The sequence below is a fragment of the Spea bombifrons genome, chromosome 11, assembly GCF_027358695.1.
Source record: "Spea bombifrons isolate aSpeBom1 chromosome 11, aSpeBom1.2.pri, whole genome shotgun sequence".
Taxonomy (NCBI): Eukaryota; Metazoa; Chordata; class Amphibia; order Anura; family Pelobatidae; genus Spea; species Spea bombifrons.
The window spans coordinates 17,584,714-17,606,324 of NC_071097.1; the positions used below are offsets into that span (position 1 = coordinate 17,584,714).

The 21,611-nt window shown below is 38.8% G+C and overlaps 1 protein-coding gene across 1 annotated transcript in view; it reads left to right on the plus strand.

Moving 5' to 3' along the window:
• LOC128468356 (uncharacterized) overlaps positions 1–17,078 on the plus strand; it is a 29,383-nt gene extending 12,305 nt beyond the window's left edge. The window contains exons 8-21 of the mRNA XM_053450047.1: positions 2,070–2,659; positions 3,714–3,849; positions 4,673–5,488; positions 5,905–6,083; positions 7,174–7,321; positions 8,653–8,723; positions 9,685–9,703; positions 10,748–10,812; positions 11,745–11,873; positions 12,160–12,336; positions 13,424–13,521; positions 14,338–14,488; positions 15,656–15,819; positions 16,696–17,078. Coding sequence (XP_053306022.1) covers positions 2,070–2,659; positions 3,714–3,849; positions 4,673–5,488; positions 5,905–6,083; positions 7,174–7,321; positions 8,653–8,723; positions 9,685–9,703; positions 10,748–10,812; positions 11,745–11,873; positions 12,160–12,336; positions 13,424–13,521; positions 14,338–14,488; positions 15,656–15,819; positions 16,696–16,747 — 2,795 coding nt within the window. The 3' untranslated portion in view covers positions 16,748–17,078. The remainder of the gene's footprint in view (positions 1–2,069; positions 2,660–3,713; positions 3,850–4,672; positions 5,489–5,904; positions 6,084–7,173; positions 7,322–8,652; positions 8,724–9,684; positions 9,704–10,747; positions 10,813–11,744; positions 11,874–12,159; positions 12,337–13,423; positions 13,522–14,337; positions 14,489–15,655; positions 15,820–16,695) is intronic.
• Positions 17,079–21,611: the final 4,533 nt, after the last annotated feature.

A 21,611-nucleotide genomic window follows, 5' to 3' on the forward strand; every position in this document is an offset into this window, starting at 1 on the left:
AAGATGGCAAATGCATGGTGAGATTTTGTTGAATTCTCTCTATCCATTTGCATGCCCACAAAATGTTAATTTAAGGGGGAAACTCAGTTATCATATATATGTTAAAGTGGACATGATGGCTGAATCGTCTTTTTAAAATAACACATTTTACATGACCTTGTTCTTGACCCATTAGCTAATTCATGTTCATCAAGTAAAAAAGCACAATATTGGTAACAAAACGAGACATGCAACCACCAAAACAAGACAAGACACTCAGACTAACATATCCAGACACAACATTAGCATTCACGTTAACACAACCAGACACACTAACTAACATGCACACATCCACTGACACTAACCTTTCCACACAAACACTAACATATCCAGACACTCACACTAACACACAGGCACACAGACATTCACACTAACACACACCTAGACACACACACTAATGCACACACCCAAACTCATACTAACACATATATCCAGACATTCACACTAACACAACCACCCAGACACTCACACTAGCACAACAGATACTCACCACTAACACACACAACCACTCACAATAAATTACACACACAAACATATCCAGGCACACACGAACTGGAATGCACACACACACTAACATGCCCAGATACACACACAGTCTTGCATACTAGCATACACACACACAAGGCTAACATACATTCTACCATAATACACTGACTCAAAAAAATACACTGACATGCTGTTCTTGGACACTTCACCCAGTCTAATACTGTATACTGGCACACACATTCACTCTGACATGGTACACTGACACCCAACACAGTCTAACACTATTTACTGACGCCCCCATGCACACTCACTTTAACAAGGACGCTATCACACAATCACTCTACCCCCAACATAGTTTAACCCTGTACATAACCGATAAACACATACTGTACATTGTACATTGACACCGCCGCTCACACACGCTTATTCTAACCCCCGTCTAGTATTGTACACTAACACTCATACGCTTATTGTAACACTGTGCACTGACACACACGTGCACTGTCCGCTGGTGGTATACACTGTATACTCACACATACTGTACACAGTTTAACTTGTACAGAGTCACCCACAAATGTATTCTAACTCTGTATACTGACACACACACACTTTAACCCTGTGCACTGACACACATACACACACATTCATTTCAACCAGGGATCGACCTTGACATGGTTCATGGTGGACATTTTCACAGTTTAATCACTTTGCTTGTTATTTAAATTAATACTAAATAGTGCACCCGGGTTAAATGTGTGCTAGAGTGAATCATTCTATTCCAAAATGGTAAACTACACATGTATACACATACACTGCCCTTAAAAATGGGATCAATTGCTGGCACACAGTGCTAAGGAGCGCTGAAGCAGAGATCTGAAGGAGCAGACCTCATGCACCCTTAATTTTGGGCCAGTTAGAGGGAGATCTGTGATCCTTAAGCAGCAGGCACCCCCTCTGGTTAAGGCTCTGAACACACACACGCTCAAATACCCAGACACACAGACACTAACTCTAACACATACCCACCCAGACACTCATACTAACACAACCAGACACATTGCACACTGATGCTAACACACTGGACTCTGAAACTGAAACACTTGCATAAAAACATACCCAGGCACAGACACACTAACATACCCAGACACACACTATAATACAATGAAACACACACTAACATAACCAGAAACACACATACACTGACATACCCAGACATACACACAAACATACCTAAACATGAACACACACTAACATACCCAGACACACACACTAGCATACCCAGACACACACACACAATAACACACATTAACATACCTAGACTAACAAACAGCTCACTTATGATGCCTCAGCCAGTCGCTAATGTTACAAAACCCCTGAACCCCACATCTTCTCTGAAATTAGGTGCATAAAGAGGTAAGTCTTCTCGGGACTTACCTCTTTATGCCTACAACTGGAGCATACTGCGATCAATCTACTTGACAGGGTTTATTTTGATGGATGGTTGACAACAGAAATTTCAAAAGATTTTGTTATTTGCTCAACAGGTGAAGCGGTGTCGATTGAAGATGTAAAACAATTGGCATCAACAGCAGAAATTCTGCATTACTGCTCCCACGAGGAAGAAAGGATTCGAAATGTTGCTGCAATAACATTGACAAAAGCAATTCAGAAGAATATAACCACCTTTTCTATGAATGCACATTTACAAGAATTTGAGAATGCATTGAATCATACTATGAATCAAGAATGCACCAAAAAATGGAATACAAGCCTTGAATTTACAAAATTATGCTTCTGGGACTCAGCATTAGCCTACATTAAAGTGGGCAAATATCACACAATCCTTAAGGCTCATATGAAATGTGTGACATTAAAAAAACGGAAAGCCACCAAGAACCAATTTGATCTCTGCCAAACATACCAGAAACTCATTGTCTGCATCCTCAAAAAAGTCAAAACACCGTCAAATCGTTTGGATGGTAGTAACTTGCTTATAAAAAACCTGCAATCGTATATTTCCATTCTAGATGGCAAGACATCTTTCTCTTCTGGAAAAGCAAGAAATGAAAACAACATTTTAGCCAATTTGCCTTGGGATGCAAAACACATCTATGTATCAATCATTACAGAAAAGGTAAGTTATTATGGTTATCAGACTATTATTTGTTGTTTAATTAGACTCATGTGAATTATAATTATAATTCCACTGGGAAATGTAATATTAAAAATGTAACACAATTAGCTATATTATTAAAGTGAGTTTTATTTGTTAGTGAAATAGAGTGCATCAACGATATGTTAATTTAAGGTACATGCAAGGTACAAATGTCGCCCTCAAGTATTTTTAATGCCCCTATATTGCACGTAGAAACATAGAATTTGACGGCAGATAACAACCATTCGTCCCATCTATTATGCCCATTTTCCTGATGTTAGGGGTTTAAACCCCCATTAGTCTTCGGTCAGGTCCTATAGTAATCAAATGTTTATGTCTATCCCATGCCTATTTAAATCTCCTCACTGTATTAGCCTCCACCACGTCTGCTGGGAGACTGTTCCATTTATCCACTAACCTCTGAATTAAGTAGAACCTCCTTACGTTACATATAAGTCCAATAAGCTTGCTTCCTGTACTTTGTTTAACCCCTTTATGTATTTAAGTGTTTGCATCCCTCTCTCTCTTCTTTCCTCCAAGCTATACATATTAGGCTCCTTCTACTCTTCCTCATAATTTCTGTCCTGCAAACTACTTACCATTTTTGTAGCTCTCCTCTGAAGTCTCTCCAATGTGTGAATATCCTTCTGGAGATGGGGTCTCCAGGACTGTACTCGTTAATCTAGGTGAGGCCTAACCAGAGATCTGTAAAGTGGCATAATCACCTCCCACGTTCGGCTACTAATAGCTCTCCATATGCAACCCCGCATCCTGCTTGCTTTTTTTGAGATGCTTCATTGCATTGTCTGCTTACCTTCAAGTCATCAGAGATAATTACTACTATGTCCCTCTCTTCTTTTCTAACAGTGCCACCAATGTTATATTCTCTTATATCTAGGAAAAAATCAGTGCATGGCTATCAAGCAGAATTTGTAATTGTATTGTATTGTTGCTACATAGTAAGAATATAGATGCTATATATAAACGATCCTTCTTACCAATCCAATGCATTGTATTTGTTTATTGTTTATAGATAATTGCGAAGAAATTTTCGTTTTCTATTGAGGACTTTTTCAAACATATTTGCTCTTTGGTTGGGAAGAAACATTGGGACATTTTTCTCCCAGTGGTTGAAAAAGTAACTGAATATATTCTGGAAAATGGCACAGGTATTGAAGAACATAAACGAAACAACCCTTTGCCTTTGAAAAACAAACAAACTGTGTGAGGACGAATTGCTAAACTGGTTCTGTGTAGAAAAGAAAGATTATGGAGTATAATTAGGTGCACATATATAGACTGTGAGCATGTTGGGTGACCTTATGGTAGTAGAGCAGCAGCTCACACAGACAGCTGCAGGCTAATGCTGCAGAGTGTGTACCGCTCTCAGCTAGCAGCGGGCATTTGCCAGATGTGCCAGATGGCCAGTACAGGCTTGATGTTAGCATATGTGTGAGCGTATGGTGTTAGCCTGTGTGTATATCTATATGGTGTTGGATTGTGTGTTAGTATATACGGTAGTGTTAGCATGAGTGTGTTTCAGCATATGATGTTAGAGTGTTCGTGTGTGTACGGTGTGTCGGGCTGAGCCTTGGGTTAGTGGCACCTGGGAGAGGTAGAGTAATAACGGGAGAAGGGTGTGTGTATGTGTGCATGTATATGTGTAAAGAGTTAGCGTAAATGAGTGTGTGGAGGTTGATGTATGGTGTTAGGGTAAGTGGGTGTCAAGGTAAATGTCTGTTTTATTATAAAGTATCTACAAAATATAGTGTGTTTGTTAGTTAAGGGGCTGAAAGAAAACTGCTTCCAACTGCTACTAACCCTAGACACACCCCTCTATGTATGTTCCTTTTCAAGTACAATATTTCAAGTTAAAACATAATTTAATTAAACTTAATATGGTTAAGAATGAAGGAATTGCTATACATTTGGGTTTTTACCTGTTTGTTATGGTTTGCTGCAAACTGAAAATATTTTAAATTCTATCTTTAGGTGCATGTTATGAACCACTGAAGCTTTTGGAGATGATTTGGAATCTCCAGAAAACCACAGGAAAAAAACATAGATTAACGATGATTCTTAAACACTTCTCCCAAAAACTTTTATATCATCCTGTACATGATGTCAGGAAATTCATTACTCCATTTTTATTTGAATGCTTATGTGGAAAAGGTGTTGAACTATTAGGCAGTGCTTGCATACAAGTAGATCAGGACATTGTTGACAGATGCATGCATGAAAAACTATCAAGTAGCAACCTAGATCTGACCATCAAAGAACAAGTGAAGGCAGGTCCATTTTTCTTTAAATTTGAGATAAAAACCCCAAATTGTGACAATGCCTTATTATATATGCTCAAGCAAAATACTTTAAATGACATATTACAAACAAATTCTACAGATTGTGCTTTCGAACAATTCCAGGAAATGTCAAGAGCTGTAGAAATAAGCCAAGGCAATGATAATATTATTGAGTTGCTAAACACAACAGAAACTGATATACTTCCATTTTACATGGTTGAACATGGAAAGCCATTGCTACAGTACCTGCATGAGAAAGAGAACCAGCTTACTTGGACACAAATGATTGATATACTGATTGATGTCACTAAAGCAATTGATCATTGTCATGGTAAACGTGTCATCTTACGAGACATCACTCCTGCCAGCTTTGTAGTAATACCAAAGGTTAATGAAACTTATCAAACAAAGCTTGCTAGCTTTCAGTATGCAAAACACATTCAAACTGAGGAGAATAATATTTCTGCATCCTATTATGAAGAAGACACTGACAAGTTCTTCTTTCGAGGTAAGACTATATTTGTAATGGGCAGATCATTTTATCAAACAATTTAGTCTAGTTAAGTTTTTGAAACTTTTTTTATATGTATGCTCACCCTTCTCCCAAATGTTATTTCCATTAAAATGAAAAATATTAAATTATAAAAGTTATAATAAAGCAACAATAAATGGATTTTCTTAAAAGTTTCTAAGAAAACTGACCCAAGATAATGTGTCCAGATGTTGGAAGAGGGCATGACTGGCATAATTTAACAGAATCATAAATCACTATAAGAATATTGTGGTAAAAAAACAACAATTTTTATCCCAAGTGAGGCCTGGTTTACTAATTCCACCATACTTAGCAAATCTCCTTTTCTTATAAAAAATTGAAATAATGAGGAAATCTTATAGAATGAGCTGAATACTTTATTTTCAATTAAGGTGATGGAAATGAACCGGTTGCTGTTTATTTCACTGCACCAGAAACACTGGAAAATAAGATCTTTACAAATTATACAGAGACATGGATGCTTACTGCAAGTATTTATTCAATCCTTCTCTACGGCAGACAACCGTTTCAAGAACTAGCTCACCTCACATTGTTTCAATATGTGAAAGAGGTATCACTTTCAATGACACATATTTCAAATATATTTTTTCATACAAAATGAAAAACAAGATGGAAATTGTACCGTACATTTATATTAAGGTACAACAGCTCTGTTTGGTCACCATTAAACACTAAAATCTTCAACTCATATTACTTTTTAATTAAATCAGACCAATAACACCCCACACCAGCCATGGCCAGTAGGTGTCAAGCAGATGAGGACTGACAACTTCTGGCCCAGGGAGCAGGTACAGCTGAGTGGCCCCCAGGCCAGGGACGTAACTAGAAGCCTCAGGGCCCCGGTACGAGAATATGTTAAGGGCCCCCCACCCCCAACCCATCTACCCCTTCTCACTATCTACCCTCTCCTTACCCCCTTCTCACTGTCTACCCTCTCCCTACCCCCTTCTCACCGTCTACCCTCTCCCTACCCCCCCTTCTCACTATCTACCCTCTCCCTACCCCCTTCTCACTATCTACCCTCTCCCTACCCCTTCTCACTATCTACCCTCTCCCTACCCCCTACTCACTATCTACCCTCTCCCTACCCCCCTTCTCACCATCTACCCTCTCCCTCCCTACCCCCCTTTGTAGGTCACTTTCTGTGCAGTCCTGTGGTGGGGGCACGAGGCCTCTGTCTTGCTGCGCACGGCTTCACTGCTGAGCGCCACGCTCCCACCATTGCAGTCAGGGCAGCGCTGAGGCAGGCGGTGGCAGCAGCGGTGGGGAGCAGAGGAGACAGAAGGGCCCTGGAGTTGTGCCAGTCAGGGGGGCCCAAGGGGTGTTGAGCGGTTGCCCCCCTGACTGGCAGAACTATCCATATCTCAATCTTTTTCCTTTTTATTTTCAACAATTATTTTGCCTTACTAAATATAGAGCATCTCTTATTTTAAATATTCAGAGACTTTAAAAAAACAAACCTGAAAAAAGGGGTTTTATATTTTTTATGCCATTCACAAATATACACGAAACATAACCATGTCTGATTCTTGAGCAATTAGCATCATTTTAAGTTTTCTTTTAACTGTCCTGTCACTTGTCTCATTACTTGTTTATAAGAATAGTTTTTTTTAGACTATATAGTGTTTTAACTTTTGCAGATAACATCTGACCACAAGGTACAAATTCCAAATTCCTTCGCACCTGACTTGTGGGCCATTATAAGCCGCAATTTGGACTACAAGCCAGACAATCGAACAGATGTTACTAATTTACTACAGGACTTGGTAACGTATAAAAATAACCTAGGTAAGTTAAGTACCATACCTAATTTTTTTATTTAGCGAATCATTCAAAAATCACATCTTTTGATTTTGACTTGCACCTGAAAATGTGCAATGAACATGTTGCATTCAGCTCCAAGGGTGAACCATTGCTCCACTTATCCAGATGGGTATAATGTGTCAACTTCATGTGATTATGAGAAAACGGTATCAACTCAAGTATGGGCTTGCCTATTTTGGTGTACATGGGCTTTTTTTAAGGAACTGGAATGAATCACAAGGTGGATAAATGGACACCATGAATAGATCTAGGTTCTAGGCAATGCCTTCTAAAGTCTAAATGTCTGATTAAACATTTTAAGTTTACAGGCTATCATATAGCATTTTCTGTTGGGAAGGACAAACAGATTTATATGAATTAAGTTTTCATTTCAGCAGTTTAGAATTTTTCTATCCCAGTTTGGAATTTATTCAGCAAAGCAGAGGGTTTTGGATGAGTTGCAGTTTCATGCAAGGCCATATCTTTATGCCCCCCCTTCACCACTATATTTACATACATGAATGCTACACTTATACACACCTGCCCATACACACACACACACACATATACACATACACTATAAGGACACAAGTATTGGGACACCTAACCATTACACCAACAGGGACTTTTATGACATTGCATTCTTAATACATAGACATTAATATGTAGTAGCATTTTCCAAAAAGTCTTGCTATGTTCCTTTCAGCATATCAATACATTTTGGACAATGATGTGCTTCCAACTTTGCAGGAACAGTTCGGGAAGGCTCTTTTCTATTCCAGCATGACTGTGCCCTCCCCCCCCACACACACACACAGCACGAAGCAAGGTCCATAAAGACATGGTTGAATAACTTTGGTATGGAAGGACTTGACTGGCCCATACAGAGCCCTGACCTCAACCCCCATAAACTTTGGGATGAATTGGAATGGAGATTGCAAGTCAGGCCTTCCTGACCTGGCAGTGCGCACAGAGATTGATGCTGAATACTGGAATGTGATGTCATATCCCAGCACTCAGCATCAATCGATAAGGAGCACGTAAGCTGAGGACTAAAGTAACAGACCTTGCACTCCTTAATGTTGAGCTGGTTAGAGGGAGTTCTGCGATTTACCTACAAACTTCAACTGCAAAAAAATGCTTTAGTGAATAACCACAGTAGCTAGTGCGTGACTATTTTGTGAATCTGATGTAACATAAAACACATTCAAAAGTATGCACTGAAGAAGCCTTTAGAAAATATATAAAATGAAGTATAATTACTGCTGAACACTGTTTGAACCATAACCAAGATGTTGTTGCATATATTTTTTCAGGACCCAAAGGCAACACAATTTACAGAGTGAAATCAGTGTGTTGTTTGATTACTCCAGATGATATCCAAAGGGTATGGGATATTTTATTTCTTTATTTGTAACATTTAATGCGTGCAAACTTTGGTCTTTGAAACACAATCTCTTATTGTACTGTGGGTGAGGCTACATTAATGATTTTCAGAGTACAGAGGATAGATTACCTGGAGCACTCCCTCTTCCAGCGGAAGTGGCTTTGAGAGGATGAGGGGCCAGTCAGACAAGGGGACAGGGCTAGATCCATGTGGGTAAGGTTAGCTATGTATGTGGGCAGTGCTAGCCCCAGACAGCTCATAATAGGCTGAAAGTAGAAGGGGAAGTGAGCAGGGAAAAGGCATTGCTGCCTCCAGAATAGAAAAGTAACCCGAAGGCCCCAGGAAGCAGCCTTTCCCCCATAAAGTCAATCCTAGAAAGTTCCCAGATATAGCTAGGACGCACTAACTGTCTGCATTCTGCAATAATGAAGTGTAATAAATTGTTAGAGCTGGGGGAAAAGAAAATAAAGATTTACAGCAAATGTTTGTAGATTTTGCCCACTGTTATTGTACCTACTTGACTTTCATGTAAACATGTTTGTGAATGAGAACCCATACAACCTACTTATCAGGATAACATGGTAACATTGTTAATGTATGAGAGTATTGGCATTATGCTGTACCATCAAATGTTTTAGGTTGTTTTGGCATTAGATTAGCATGATAATGGATTTATAAAGGGATTTAAACATTCCACATTGTATCTAAAGCTAGTATGCAGTCTGCTAAAATAATCCTCAGAATGTATAACCCATCTTGGACTTGGAGAGCAATACAATTTTGATAAAGGGATAACTTTCTATATATATAAATATTGTATAGCTATTCTTATCAGAAAGTTATTTAATGCATTTTCATTTTTATATAGTTTCTGTTACTGAGAAAAGTTGAGCCCATTTGATGTTTCATCAGATTTGCCTTTACTTTACTTTATACTTTCTTCATTGTTTATGTTTTGCAGGGTTATATAGACAACAAAGGTATAATATATATATCAAGATCTATTATTCTATCTAAATTGGTGTAATCTATATATCACACTAGACTTATCTGTCTCTCCACCTATTTTAATATCTGTATACCTACTTATCTATCATCTATATCATCTATTTGTTTGAAGCGGAAGCGTTGCCTCATGAGCTCAGTGCAATATTTGAACCCATTGAGGGCAGGTCAATTTTATTTATTTTTCCTGTCTGGTGCTGACTTCATCTAACCTTCTTTACAAGGGTTTCCAAAAGCCAGTAAATTTACCGACAGTTAAAATAATCAGTTAAAATAATGTGTAACTAAAACTAATATCTCCCAGGTATTCGTCTTTTGTACCCATATCACCCTGTCTCCCTTCCCTCCGTTGATGCCCCTCATTTCTATGAGCTTACGTTGGTTCTTTTGTTGGTGATCAGAGTTCCTAAGTAAAAGTCCAAGCATAAACAGCAGAAAATGTGTAAATATAATGGTTGATACCTCTGTGATCCATACTGATTACATACTGTAAAATCTCAGGTATAATAAACACAATGTATCCCTTTTTATTATTATACTCTAATAGAAATTAGCTTATGCTACATAATTGCTCCATGAACTACATTGTCTGTGAACCCTATTGAATCTGTAATAGAGTTTACCTTTTTTAATGCTGGAAGTGTAGTTAAGCTCTTCTCACTGTGTGTAGTGAAAGAGTAGCAAAGTTTTAGATATGTAGTTAACACTGCTGACCAAGAAGACAATGTGTATCTTTGAATTTTGCTCTCCAATGCTGGAGTTAAAACTCCTGAGTATAAGATCATAATGTAAACAATGTGCCAATTTGAAAGATGGGTGTGTGGCACCATTGGTGTGATGAAGGATGTTTGTGCAGTGTTACTAATATGCTATGTTAAAGACACCTTTTCTGTTTGTCAATCTCATCTGTAAAAAAATCTGGGAATTTATTATAATAATAAATTATTTATCACTATAATCTTCAAATAAGAACCAATTCCAAGTAATTAAATTGTGAAATGTTTTTCATTTTATTATAGGAGATTTTATCCAGGAAATCAATCAAAAAAATTCACAAAAAGTCTACAAAGATCATGTTAACAGGGTAAATTTTTTTGAAACACAGCATAATTATAAGGTGGGATAGGCATGTCTTTTTTAAAGTCAACTCCAAAATAACTTGTTTGTGATAATGTTGTACAAATAAATATACTGTGTGTAGGAACTAACCCAAAAAACAAAATCAAGAACTTAATTTCTCATAGTACTACAAACCTATGAAGACCCTTAAAGGGGATCTATTTGTGACAATTGGGTATATTCACAAAACGACTTCACTAAAGTGCTTGTGGGTTAGCAAAAAATATGATCTGGGAGCAGGCAACCTTTGGATAACGCTTGGCATTTAAGGTTACAAATCTAGAGGGGACAAAATAATTAGTTAACTTTTTATGGCATATCCAGTTATTATTATTGCTATTGTTTTACATTGTGTATTGGGATCATTATGCAAGTTTCAGGTGAGGACATGAAAGTTCTCATATGCCTTCACAAAGATCCTAAATACGTATGACCTTCAAGTTGTTGTTTGAGTTGTTTTGTACATGTTAGCAAAACTAGGCATCCAACCTCAGTTAAGTTCACCCTCGCACTCTATTTGGGTTGTGGTTAAAATAGGTCTTTGACCTATAATAACATTTAAAACAAGTATTTTATATTAATGTTCTAAAGAAAGATGAAATGGGATGATATGATAGAAACATTTAAAGGGAATCAACAAGGTGGGGAGTTTATTTAATAGAAGAAAAACAACCACAACAATAGTATATTGTCTTAATTTAGAGGAGCAAATATTAAAACTGATGTCAGCAAGTATTAGGTTACTGAGAGGGTAGTGGATGCATATGTAGCCTTTATGCAGAAGTGGTAGATGTTAATACAGTGAAGATATCACAGGAACCAATGAAAGTATTCAGAAATTGGGCAAGTTCTTATCTGCCAACACATTCTATTATTCTATGAATTCTAATGTTGCAGACCAATTACCTACATGAGGTAGTATCTGTCAGAATGTGCCTTGAAACAAGGAAAAAAATAAAAGAATTAAATCACCCAAATCTGTTAAGAATGCGAGACATCAAGAGCCATCCTTATACAACTGAGTTGGTAAGTTACTGTTTAATCAAGTTAATGTGTGTTTTATAAAATTAAGATGGCAGGACAGTCTTATCTCCAGGGCTACATTTTCACTAAAGTCCATATGCACTCAAGTAGCCCCTAGGTGCCAGATACAAGTCCATGTCCAAAACAATTACAATAAAAGACAAACAAAAAACACAGTCTAGGTAGTTGTAATTAATGAATTTAATAGTACTAAAAGCTGATAGCAACAATTTCCTTTAAATAAAAAAACGTATTTTGTTAAATAGATATCACTTTTTTCTGCTTTTAGGTATCTTATCCTTTTACCGAATACACCTGTACACTGGAAACACTCGGAGCCAATACTGGAATGAATGATCTTCTCACTTACTTTGGACAGCTCACTTCCGCTTTGCAGTATCTGCACTCAAACGATATAGTCCACTGCAATTTGCAGTGCAGTCATATTTACGTAAATCCAAAAGAGGTCAGCTTCATAAGTGGGATTTTATATCTGTAATCTCTTTTAATTGTGTCGCCAGGCAATACTGGCAATATTTTAGTGGTATATTTTTTTCCCATGACATTAAATTGTTGGCCTTCACTATAAGTAAATACCCAAATAGACACAAAACAGGACAGGCTCGGCCACACAACACCCACACACCAGGACAGGCTCTGCCACAATGGCACCCACATCTGGACAGGCTAAGCTCCAGCCAGCCCTGCATTGTGTATTCATGTGATGCCCCACCAAGTCCCCTCTTGTGTGTTATCACCCCTTCTACCTTGTGTACTTATGCCATCACCAATAGCATTTTTTTGTAACTTTACTCTTTCCTGACCTGCTCTGTGTTCTCCTCATCGGGATTCATTGCCACACAAGGAACTCCTTTGACTGTGTGAGCCTCCCCCCTTGATCGTTACCTCTCATCTTCAAGGGTGTGGGACGAAGAGCGTCACTGAGGCATTAGGCAGCATGGTGTCTACAAGCTGGCCGATTTAACTTTAGGTGACCATCAGAGGTGGCCTCATTGAATCACTGCTTTGGCACTCCACCGACCCCCGGACAGGCCGGCCCACCTGGAAATCTCTTGGTTTCCCTGTGGGGAGGTATTAAAAGGCTTCCTATTGTTTTGGCAGCAAAAGGGCAGCTCCACTAGACTGTATCAATGCACTTCTTGGTAACAGTGTTAGTATATAAGAGATACTTACTGGGCAACTGAGCCCAGTTTGCCTCCTACATATGTGGCACTGAATGAGGCAAATATGACTGCTGGTGACATAAGTTACTGGGGATTTCCAGTCCTAAAGTGAATTGTGCTGTGTCTGTATTTCTTGTGTGAATAAAAAAGTTCCAGAATTGTAGAAATTAAATAAAGTTGTCCTGCTGAGTAGCCATTTGAAGAGCCATATCCTTAAGGGTGCATACCATACCATACATTTAACACATTCATTGGTATTTGCTTGTTAAGCCGTACCCAAAGTTAGCTAATATCTGTACTTAAACACGTTTCACAATGCATGTTGTCAAGTACATTAGTTAATGTTGTTTCATTCTCCTCATAAAATAGAAAACACTAATATTGGGCCACTTTGGACGGGCAGTATATATAAGGAAGCCAGTCTATCAATATGTCTTCAAAATGATGCCTCCAGAAGCAGAAAAATGGTATTTGTTCTCTTTTGAGCACTTAAAATTACTTCATTCTTTCTTTGTCTGCATACGTTTCTTTACTGCCCAAGGCCGAAAACTGGGTGTTTTTTTACTTATTGGTCACCTTAACTGGGTGACTAGAAATCCTCCATAAAGCAGACTATGCTGGCACCTTTCATATATATATGTGGTAAATATATATGTGGAAAAAATCAGGGAGCTAATAGTGCCTCTGTCTACTCCCACCTATATTACATCTGTGATCTGCTTCTGTCTCTACCTGGATGTCTGCACGTTTTCTAAAAATAAATCTCTCAAAAATGGAACTTCTCATATTCCCTCCATCCTATGCTAAGATTCCTTCATCAGTTCCCCTCAATGTCTATTGTGTGATCATCTCTCCATCCCCTCAAGTTACCTGCCTTGGTGTCATTCTAGACTCTGACCTATCATTCTCTCCCCACATTTAGTCTGTCTCAAAAAACTGCCACCTTCAGCTTTAAAACATTGCCCACATCCGTGCCTTCCTAACACAAGATGCCTCTCCCATCACTTTACTAACACCTCTCCCCTCTGTAAGTCTCTTCATTGGCTGCCTGTGCGCTTCAGGATTAATTTAACACCAGTATTCCCATATTCCTTTAGCTCACCTTTCCTGCAATACTTATACTAGTGTGGTTGGTTCTTCTGATGACGTTATATAAAACTATAAATAATAATAATCTGTTCTATGTACATTGAGATCATATGTATTTTTTCTCTGCATATTACCTGACTGCAACATTTAAATATATATTCACAATTTGTTATTCTATTTTATTCAATTTGCAGGTCAGCACCAGAAGTGATAAAACATGGGATGTACTCACGTGAATCTGACATTTTTAACTTGGCCATTGTATTCTGGGAAGCTATTAGTAATCAGAAAATGAAATCCAATAACTATCAACTTAAGCCATTTGAACAGTGTACTAGCTACATGGTGAGTCTGGGAACTCAAAGCAAGCACAATCTACACTCACTGGCCACTTTATTAGGTACACCTGTTCAATTGCTTGTTAACACAAATAGCTAATCACATGGCAGTAACTCAATGCATTTAGGCATGTAGATGTGGCCAAGACCTTGCTGAAGTTCAAACTGAGCATCAGAGTGGAAACTGTGCATCAGAGTGGAAAAGGAAACCTTTTCACTTTCTTCCCCAAACAGAGATTGATCCGAAAAAGAGAAAATATCCAGTAAGCGACAGTTGTGTGGATGAAAATCCCTTGTTGAAGTCAGAGGTGAATGGGCAGACTGGTTCAAGATGACAAAAAGGCAATAGTAACTGAAATAACCACTCGTTACAACCAAGGTATGCAGAATACCATCTCTGAACGCACAACACATCAAACCTTGAAGCAAACGGGCTACAGCAGCAGAAGACCACACCGGGTGCCACTCGTGTTGGCTAAGAACAGAAAACCGAGGCTAAAATTCACACAGACTCAACAAAATTGGACAATGGAAGACTGGAAGAACGTTGCCTGGTCTGATGAGTCTCGATTCCAGCTACAACATTCAGATGGCAGGGTCAGACTTTGGCGTAAACAACATGAAAGCATGGATGCATCCTGCCTTGTATCAACTGTTCAGGCTGGTGATGGTGTTGTAATGGTGTGGGGGACATTTTCTTGGCACTCTTTGGGCCCCTCAGTACCAATTGAGCATTGTTTCAATGTGACAGCCTACCTGAGTATTGTTGCTGAACATGTCATTTATGACCACAGTGCATCTTCTGATGGCTACTTCCAGCAGGATAATGCACCATGTCACAAAGCTCACATCATCTCAAACTGGTTTCTTGAACATGACAATGAGTTCACTGTACTTCAAATGCCTCTACAGTCACCAGATCTCAATCCAAACAGGAGATTTGCACCAAGGATGTGCAGTAAACAAATCTGCAGCAATATGTCATTATGTCCATAAGGACCAAAATCTCTTATGAATGTTTCCAGTACCTTGTAGAAAGTATGCCATGAAGAATGAAGGCAGTTCTGAAGGCAAACGCTGGTACTAGCAAGGTGTACCTAATACAGTGGCCAGTGAGTGTGTGTATATATGATGTAAAACATGACACCAAATTAAAAAGATTTAATTTTTACAGGAAATATTCAGTACATTTCCAGACAGTTCAGACACACAGGGAGATTGCCTCTATGAACTTTGGAAATGCATGCAAAATTGCTGGAATCCAAATCAGACAAAGAGACCATCAATTGATCAAATAGTAAATACCATCATGTTAATCGGAAGACATTGCACACGCCGGTAAGTGTTTAATTGGTTGGTTTTTGGTTAAATAATTGTGTGGGGAATATGTTTCCAATGTCAGGATTAGTATTAAGCACAGCACACAACAAAATAGTCTGTAATGAAGCTCAATACCTAATATTGCTACATTAGCATACTCTTAACCCACAAATCTGATATGTTACAGCACAAAATAGAGCAATACATATAATATAACTCATTGTTATTTATTGTGCAATATAATTATTGTAAAAAAACAATCATATTGAACCCACACTATACCAAGAGGCAACCAGTTTTGTAGAAATGAAAAGCACATAGTATATAATTCCCACTAATTAAACAAAATATAAATAGAACATATGATACAAAATCAATCATATTAATAAATCAAAAAAGGTCAAAGTGCTAGATTTGTAGAGATTATTTTCTACCTTGCTTGGTCCAAATGTGGCACTTGCTTCAAAACAGAAATTATTATTTTATGATCCACGCTGGTGGTCTTGCTATGTAAATCATTGTTTTTTACTTACACTACATTCTACAGACACTATGATACTGGTGGTCCCCACACGTAATTCTTCTAAAGATGCTGGTTGATGAGAAGGTCTATTAGCTGGTAGCTGGCTGACTGTACATAGATTGTGTTCATTGACATCCATAGCATTTTTCCTATTCTCCCACTGGCATATTCCACGTTATTTCAAATTATTATTAGTTTCTCCTGTAGTTAATTTTACCATTATTTCCCTGCCGTTTCTCATGATCATGATCAAGGATAGAACAGATGTATTATAGTTTTTCAATAAAGAACAATTCAAATGTCTAAACATGTCATATCTAATCATACATTAAATTATCACATGAAACTGATGAGAATTTATATCCATTTAGGGCATCGGAGGATATGAATCCCTCTTTAATTTACGAAATAATTCCTGGCTAAGTCACAAAAAGAGTTAAAAATGGTGGAAATGAAAATATGAAGATCTACATTTCACTTCACTAGAAAATTCCCTTAATTTGGATAAACTTCTGTAATCCCTGAGTAATATCTGAAGTGAAATAGGTGGACATTTGGGGAAAACGCAAACAAAATAATGTGAATGTTTAGAAAAATACTTAAATTTAGCTATAAATTAGTGTAAATAACTCATAAGAGGAAAACATGAAATTAGAAGTTGTACAATGGTAAAGTTTACTATGCTCAGCATGCTGCACTATATTGTTATGTGAAATGTATTTTTATGTACAAAATACAAAATACATAAATATTATGACTCTGTGATGTGTACCACAAATACCGTATTGGCCCGAATATAGGCCGCACTTTTTTCCCCCACTTTAAGTCTTTAAAGTGGGGGTGCGGCCTATATTCGGGGTCTAGCGCCCGACGCCCGGGACATGCAGTCCCGGGCGCCGGGCAGGCAGCGGGGTTAGGATACAGATCCCCCGCAGCGGTGCAGGGGACCTGCATCCTACTGTCTGATACACTCTACAGTCTAAGCGCATCGCACGGACGTTCGATGGATTTTAACCCCCCCGACTTACCAGGGCAGACTCCCGTGTGTCTTGCAGGGCCGGCGGAAGACATCTACGCAATACGCGTATACAACTTCCGGTGCCGGCACTTCCGCTGAGTGCCGGCACCGGGAGTTGTATACACGATGTGCATAAATGTCCCCCTCCGGCCCCGTAAGACACCCAGAAGTCTGCTCTGGTAAGTCGGGGGGGGGGAGGACAGAGTGGCAGCATATCTCGGGGGGGACAGAGTGGCAGCATATCTCGGGGGGGGACAGAGTGGCAGCATATCTCGGGGGGGGACAGAGTGGCAGCATATCTCGGGGGGGGACAGAGTGGCAGCATATCTCGGGGGGGGAGAGGACAGAGTGGCAGCATGTTTTTTGGTGCTTTTTTAAAGAAAAAAACTTTTTCTTTAAAAAAGCACCAAACTTTTAGGGTGCGGCCTATATACGGGGGCGGCCTATATCTGAGCCAATACGGTATGTGTTTTACAGTACATAGGTATCTGCGATTTATGCTTCCGAATACTCCTTTGTACAACTGCCGAAGTTCTACCTCTATTGTACTTCTGGATGATATTGTGCTCACTTTGTATATCTGATTCTATGTACCTTTCTCACATGTACAATAAACGGAGAATTAACTAATATAAAGCTAAATGTGTTGGTGACGGTTCTGTGGTAAACCTTTTTCTTGGGTGAAGCAGGTATATTATATAAAGTATATAACAAGTCTGCATCTATGATAAGGGAAATGTTTTCAATGGTGTGCGAGGATTGGTGCGGGGAAATAGAGAGAGATCCTGGAATCTAGATTTAAAATGGAAAGTGACCTAGTCCAAGAAAGTGTTTTATAAATTTCCAGAAAGAAAATGAAGTTCATGTATGTTTACCTATCTTACCATTAACCTAGAGTAACATCCTCAACTTTTGGACCCTGATCAAAGGTCAGAATGTTTCGAATTAAACATCTCACTGCATATAGATGTTTACTGGGTGCTATAAATCTTTATAATTTCATCTTTTTTTAATCTTTGTTCTAGCTATTGTATACTCTGCAGTAAACTTGATTTAAGTTATTTTACAATGTTAGTTATATATGTTTGAAGATAACTGTAAAGACAACTATGGTTGGTGGTGCCTGAGATTATAGTAGTTGGTTCCCCCTGTAACTAGAACACATGCACATACTAACACACAAAACTTGCTCTAACACCCAATCACATACACTGACACAAACACTCTACTGCCATACAGTAACACACGTTCATACACTTAGTCATACATACTGTACACACATGCACTCACTCTCCCCTTATCAATGCAGCACACACAGTTCTCTCTCCTTGTCCCTCTCTACCCCCTCCCCTATCTTGTGAGGATATTGTACTCTCTATGTTGCTGCCCTACTTCTGCGGGGTCACATAGTGGATGCTACGTGATCCACTAGGTGTCTCTTTAAGTGGACACATAGGTGCGTGTACCCACATCAGCCACCTTTTCATGTCCCCGTGTATCCTTATTTTTAAAACATATTCTAACTGCATTTGGAATTAATAACTGAATGTGTATGTATTTTTGATTAATAATGTTAACTTAATTTAAAATATGGCTGTCACTTAAACAATAACAGTTCATGACTTATGAAAGGGGACTGCTGGTTTGTTTACAGAGGGGGCAAAGTCAGCAAGGTACTGTGATCTTTGTTCCATGTGGGCTACAATTGTATGTAAGGTGACTAACATTTTACATTTGATACTGTGAAATGTGGCTGTTTCTACAAATACATAATAGAAACAAGTCTTGTCCCTGCTTTCGTAATCCTTATGCATATAAAAAAATGTAAATATTGAGACATATAGCAATTGTAAGAAGCCAATGAACCATCTGCCCAACAGTAATGCACAATCATCAGAACCTTTGTGAATTTATAGTTCTATAATTATATTAGTATATATTAGTATATACATATACAATCATGCCATTAATTAGTAATTTACATTTGTTTTCAGTGGTGTAGGAGAACTGGGTTGGGGGACAGGTGTATAGTGATAGTAAATCAGCAAATTACTGGAGACGGGGGCTAGACCAGTACTTGGTATCAAAATACTACAAGATTGCATTAAAGTTACAACAGGTTACTCTCAGCCAAAACCTTTATATTTTTAATATAAAACCAGGAAGAGGGTGTAAAGACATGTTATTGCAATTAATAATCTAGCTTCTGGCATTTAATGAATACTTTATGACTGAAATATGAGACATGTTTGTAATTTGCATGCCTGGGAACCCATCCTGCTTCCCCAGGTCTCTGGGTCACTTTCCCTGCTTATGGGATGGGCGTTTAGTCACGTCCATTGCCCACCCAGTTTCATACTACTCAAGGCTGCCTGGATCTAGCCCTCCCCTTCCGCCAACTACCCCATCCCTCATGAAACCACTTTCCCAGCAGAGGGAAAGCTCCAGATGGCTTGCCCTGGGAAGATTCCATGTATGGTAAATGCAAAAATATATATACACTACAATGACAAACATAGTGGAACACCTGACTATTACACCAACAGGGACTTTTATGACATTGGTTTCTAAATACATAGACATTAATATGTAGCTGCCCCCCCCCCTTGCAGCTATAATGGCTTCCACTGTTCAGGGAAGGCTCTCAAAAAGATTTTGGAGTGTTCCTGTGATATTTTTTGTCCATTCATCCAGTAGAGCATTTGTGAGGTGAGACTGATTGCAAAGATGGCATCCTATCACAGTACCATGCTTGAATTCACTGTGCTCTTTATAACCACCCTTTTTTCACAAACGTTTGTAAATGCAGACTCCAGAAATAATCAATAATGGGAACGCTCTAGCCGTGATTAATCATTCCCAAGAGTTCCTCTGGGTGCTGCAGCCTCTCTTTAGACTCACCCCCAGTCCGTGTATAACAGCAGAGATCCTCAAGAGAACGCATCCGGAGGTAACGGAAACCAGTACAGCAAGAAAGTAAAATCAAGAACAACTTTATTTCTGTCCTTGCACAGCAGACACCAACATCCTCCACCAGCAGGACCAGACTTTACATTTCGCACACCCGTGCTTAATCAAAAGCAGTCTAGTTTACAAGGAATATTACACCCTTTAAGTACTAGGGTGTAATTAAATAAAACCATTAACCCCTTAAGGACCAGGCTGTGTTTTACCTTTTGTACCATTGGGACCGAGGCTGTTTTAACACTTTTGCGGTGTTCCTGTTTAGATGTAATTCTCTCTTCACTCATTTAGTGAACCCACACAAATTATATATTGTTTTTTTTCGGGACAAGAAGGGCTTTCTTCAGATACCATTGTTTTAATCATATTATCTAATTTCCCATAAAAAAAAATAATAAAATATGATGAAAAATGTAAAAAAAACCACATTTTCTGACTTTTACCCAAAAAATCTTTTACTCATCCAAAACAGCTAATGAAAAAACCTACTAAATATATTCTACTATTTGTCCTGAGTTTAGAAATACCCAATGTTTTTATGTTTTTTTGCTTTTTTCTGCACGTTATGGAGCATTAAGTACAAGTAGCGTTTTGCTATTTCAAAACCATATTTTCCAAATCTGGTAATTCTTCCCCCCATGTGCCATTTCGGGTATGTTTGAAGCCGGCCAATGCAATTTACCCCATCAAATCATATATTTTTGAAAACTAGACACCCCAAGGTATTTCAAATGCTAGAATTTTAACCCTTTCCATGCATGAGATTCTACCACTGTCAGGTCCCCGCCGCGGTACTCACCTTGGTCCCACGAAGAGGGGTCCGACGTGGCAGAACTGCTCACTCCCCGCCGTTGACGATGCCGCGGTCTTCTTCCCGGCATGGTGATCTTCAGGACGGCCGGAACACAACTGCAGGGCACGTTCCGTCTTTCGCACGCTCTCTAGTGGCGTGCGCGCATACAACTCCTTTTCTTAAAGGCACAGTCACAATATTCCCAGGTGTATAGAATCAGGTTAATCTGGACATCAGAGGGCGTATCCCTTCCTCCTTCCTATAAATCTGTGCCGTTTAGTTCATTCATTGCTCAGATATACTGTGCTCTCTACGTATATACGTCAGTGCTCCCTTATCATTGTTTCATTGGATATTGACTGTGGAATCTTAGGATGTGGAGAGTGGGTAGGAAGAGGTTAACTGTTTCTGCTATTTGGTGATAAGAGTCTGATGCACTGGGAGGTAGTATTGTTCTGTTGAGGAACAGGATATGTATGGTAGAGGGCATAGGTCAAATTACACAGCTGGTG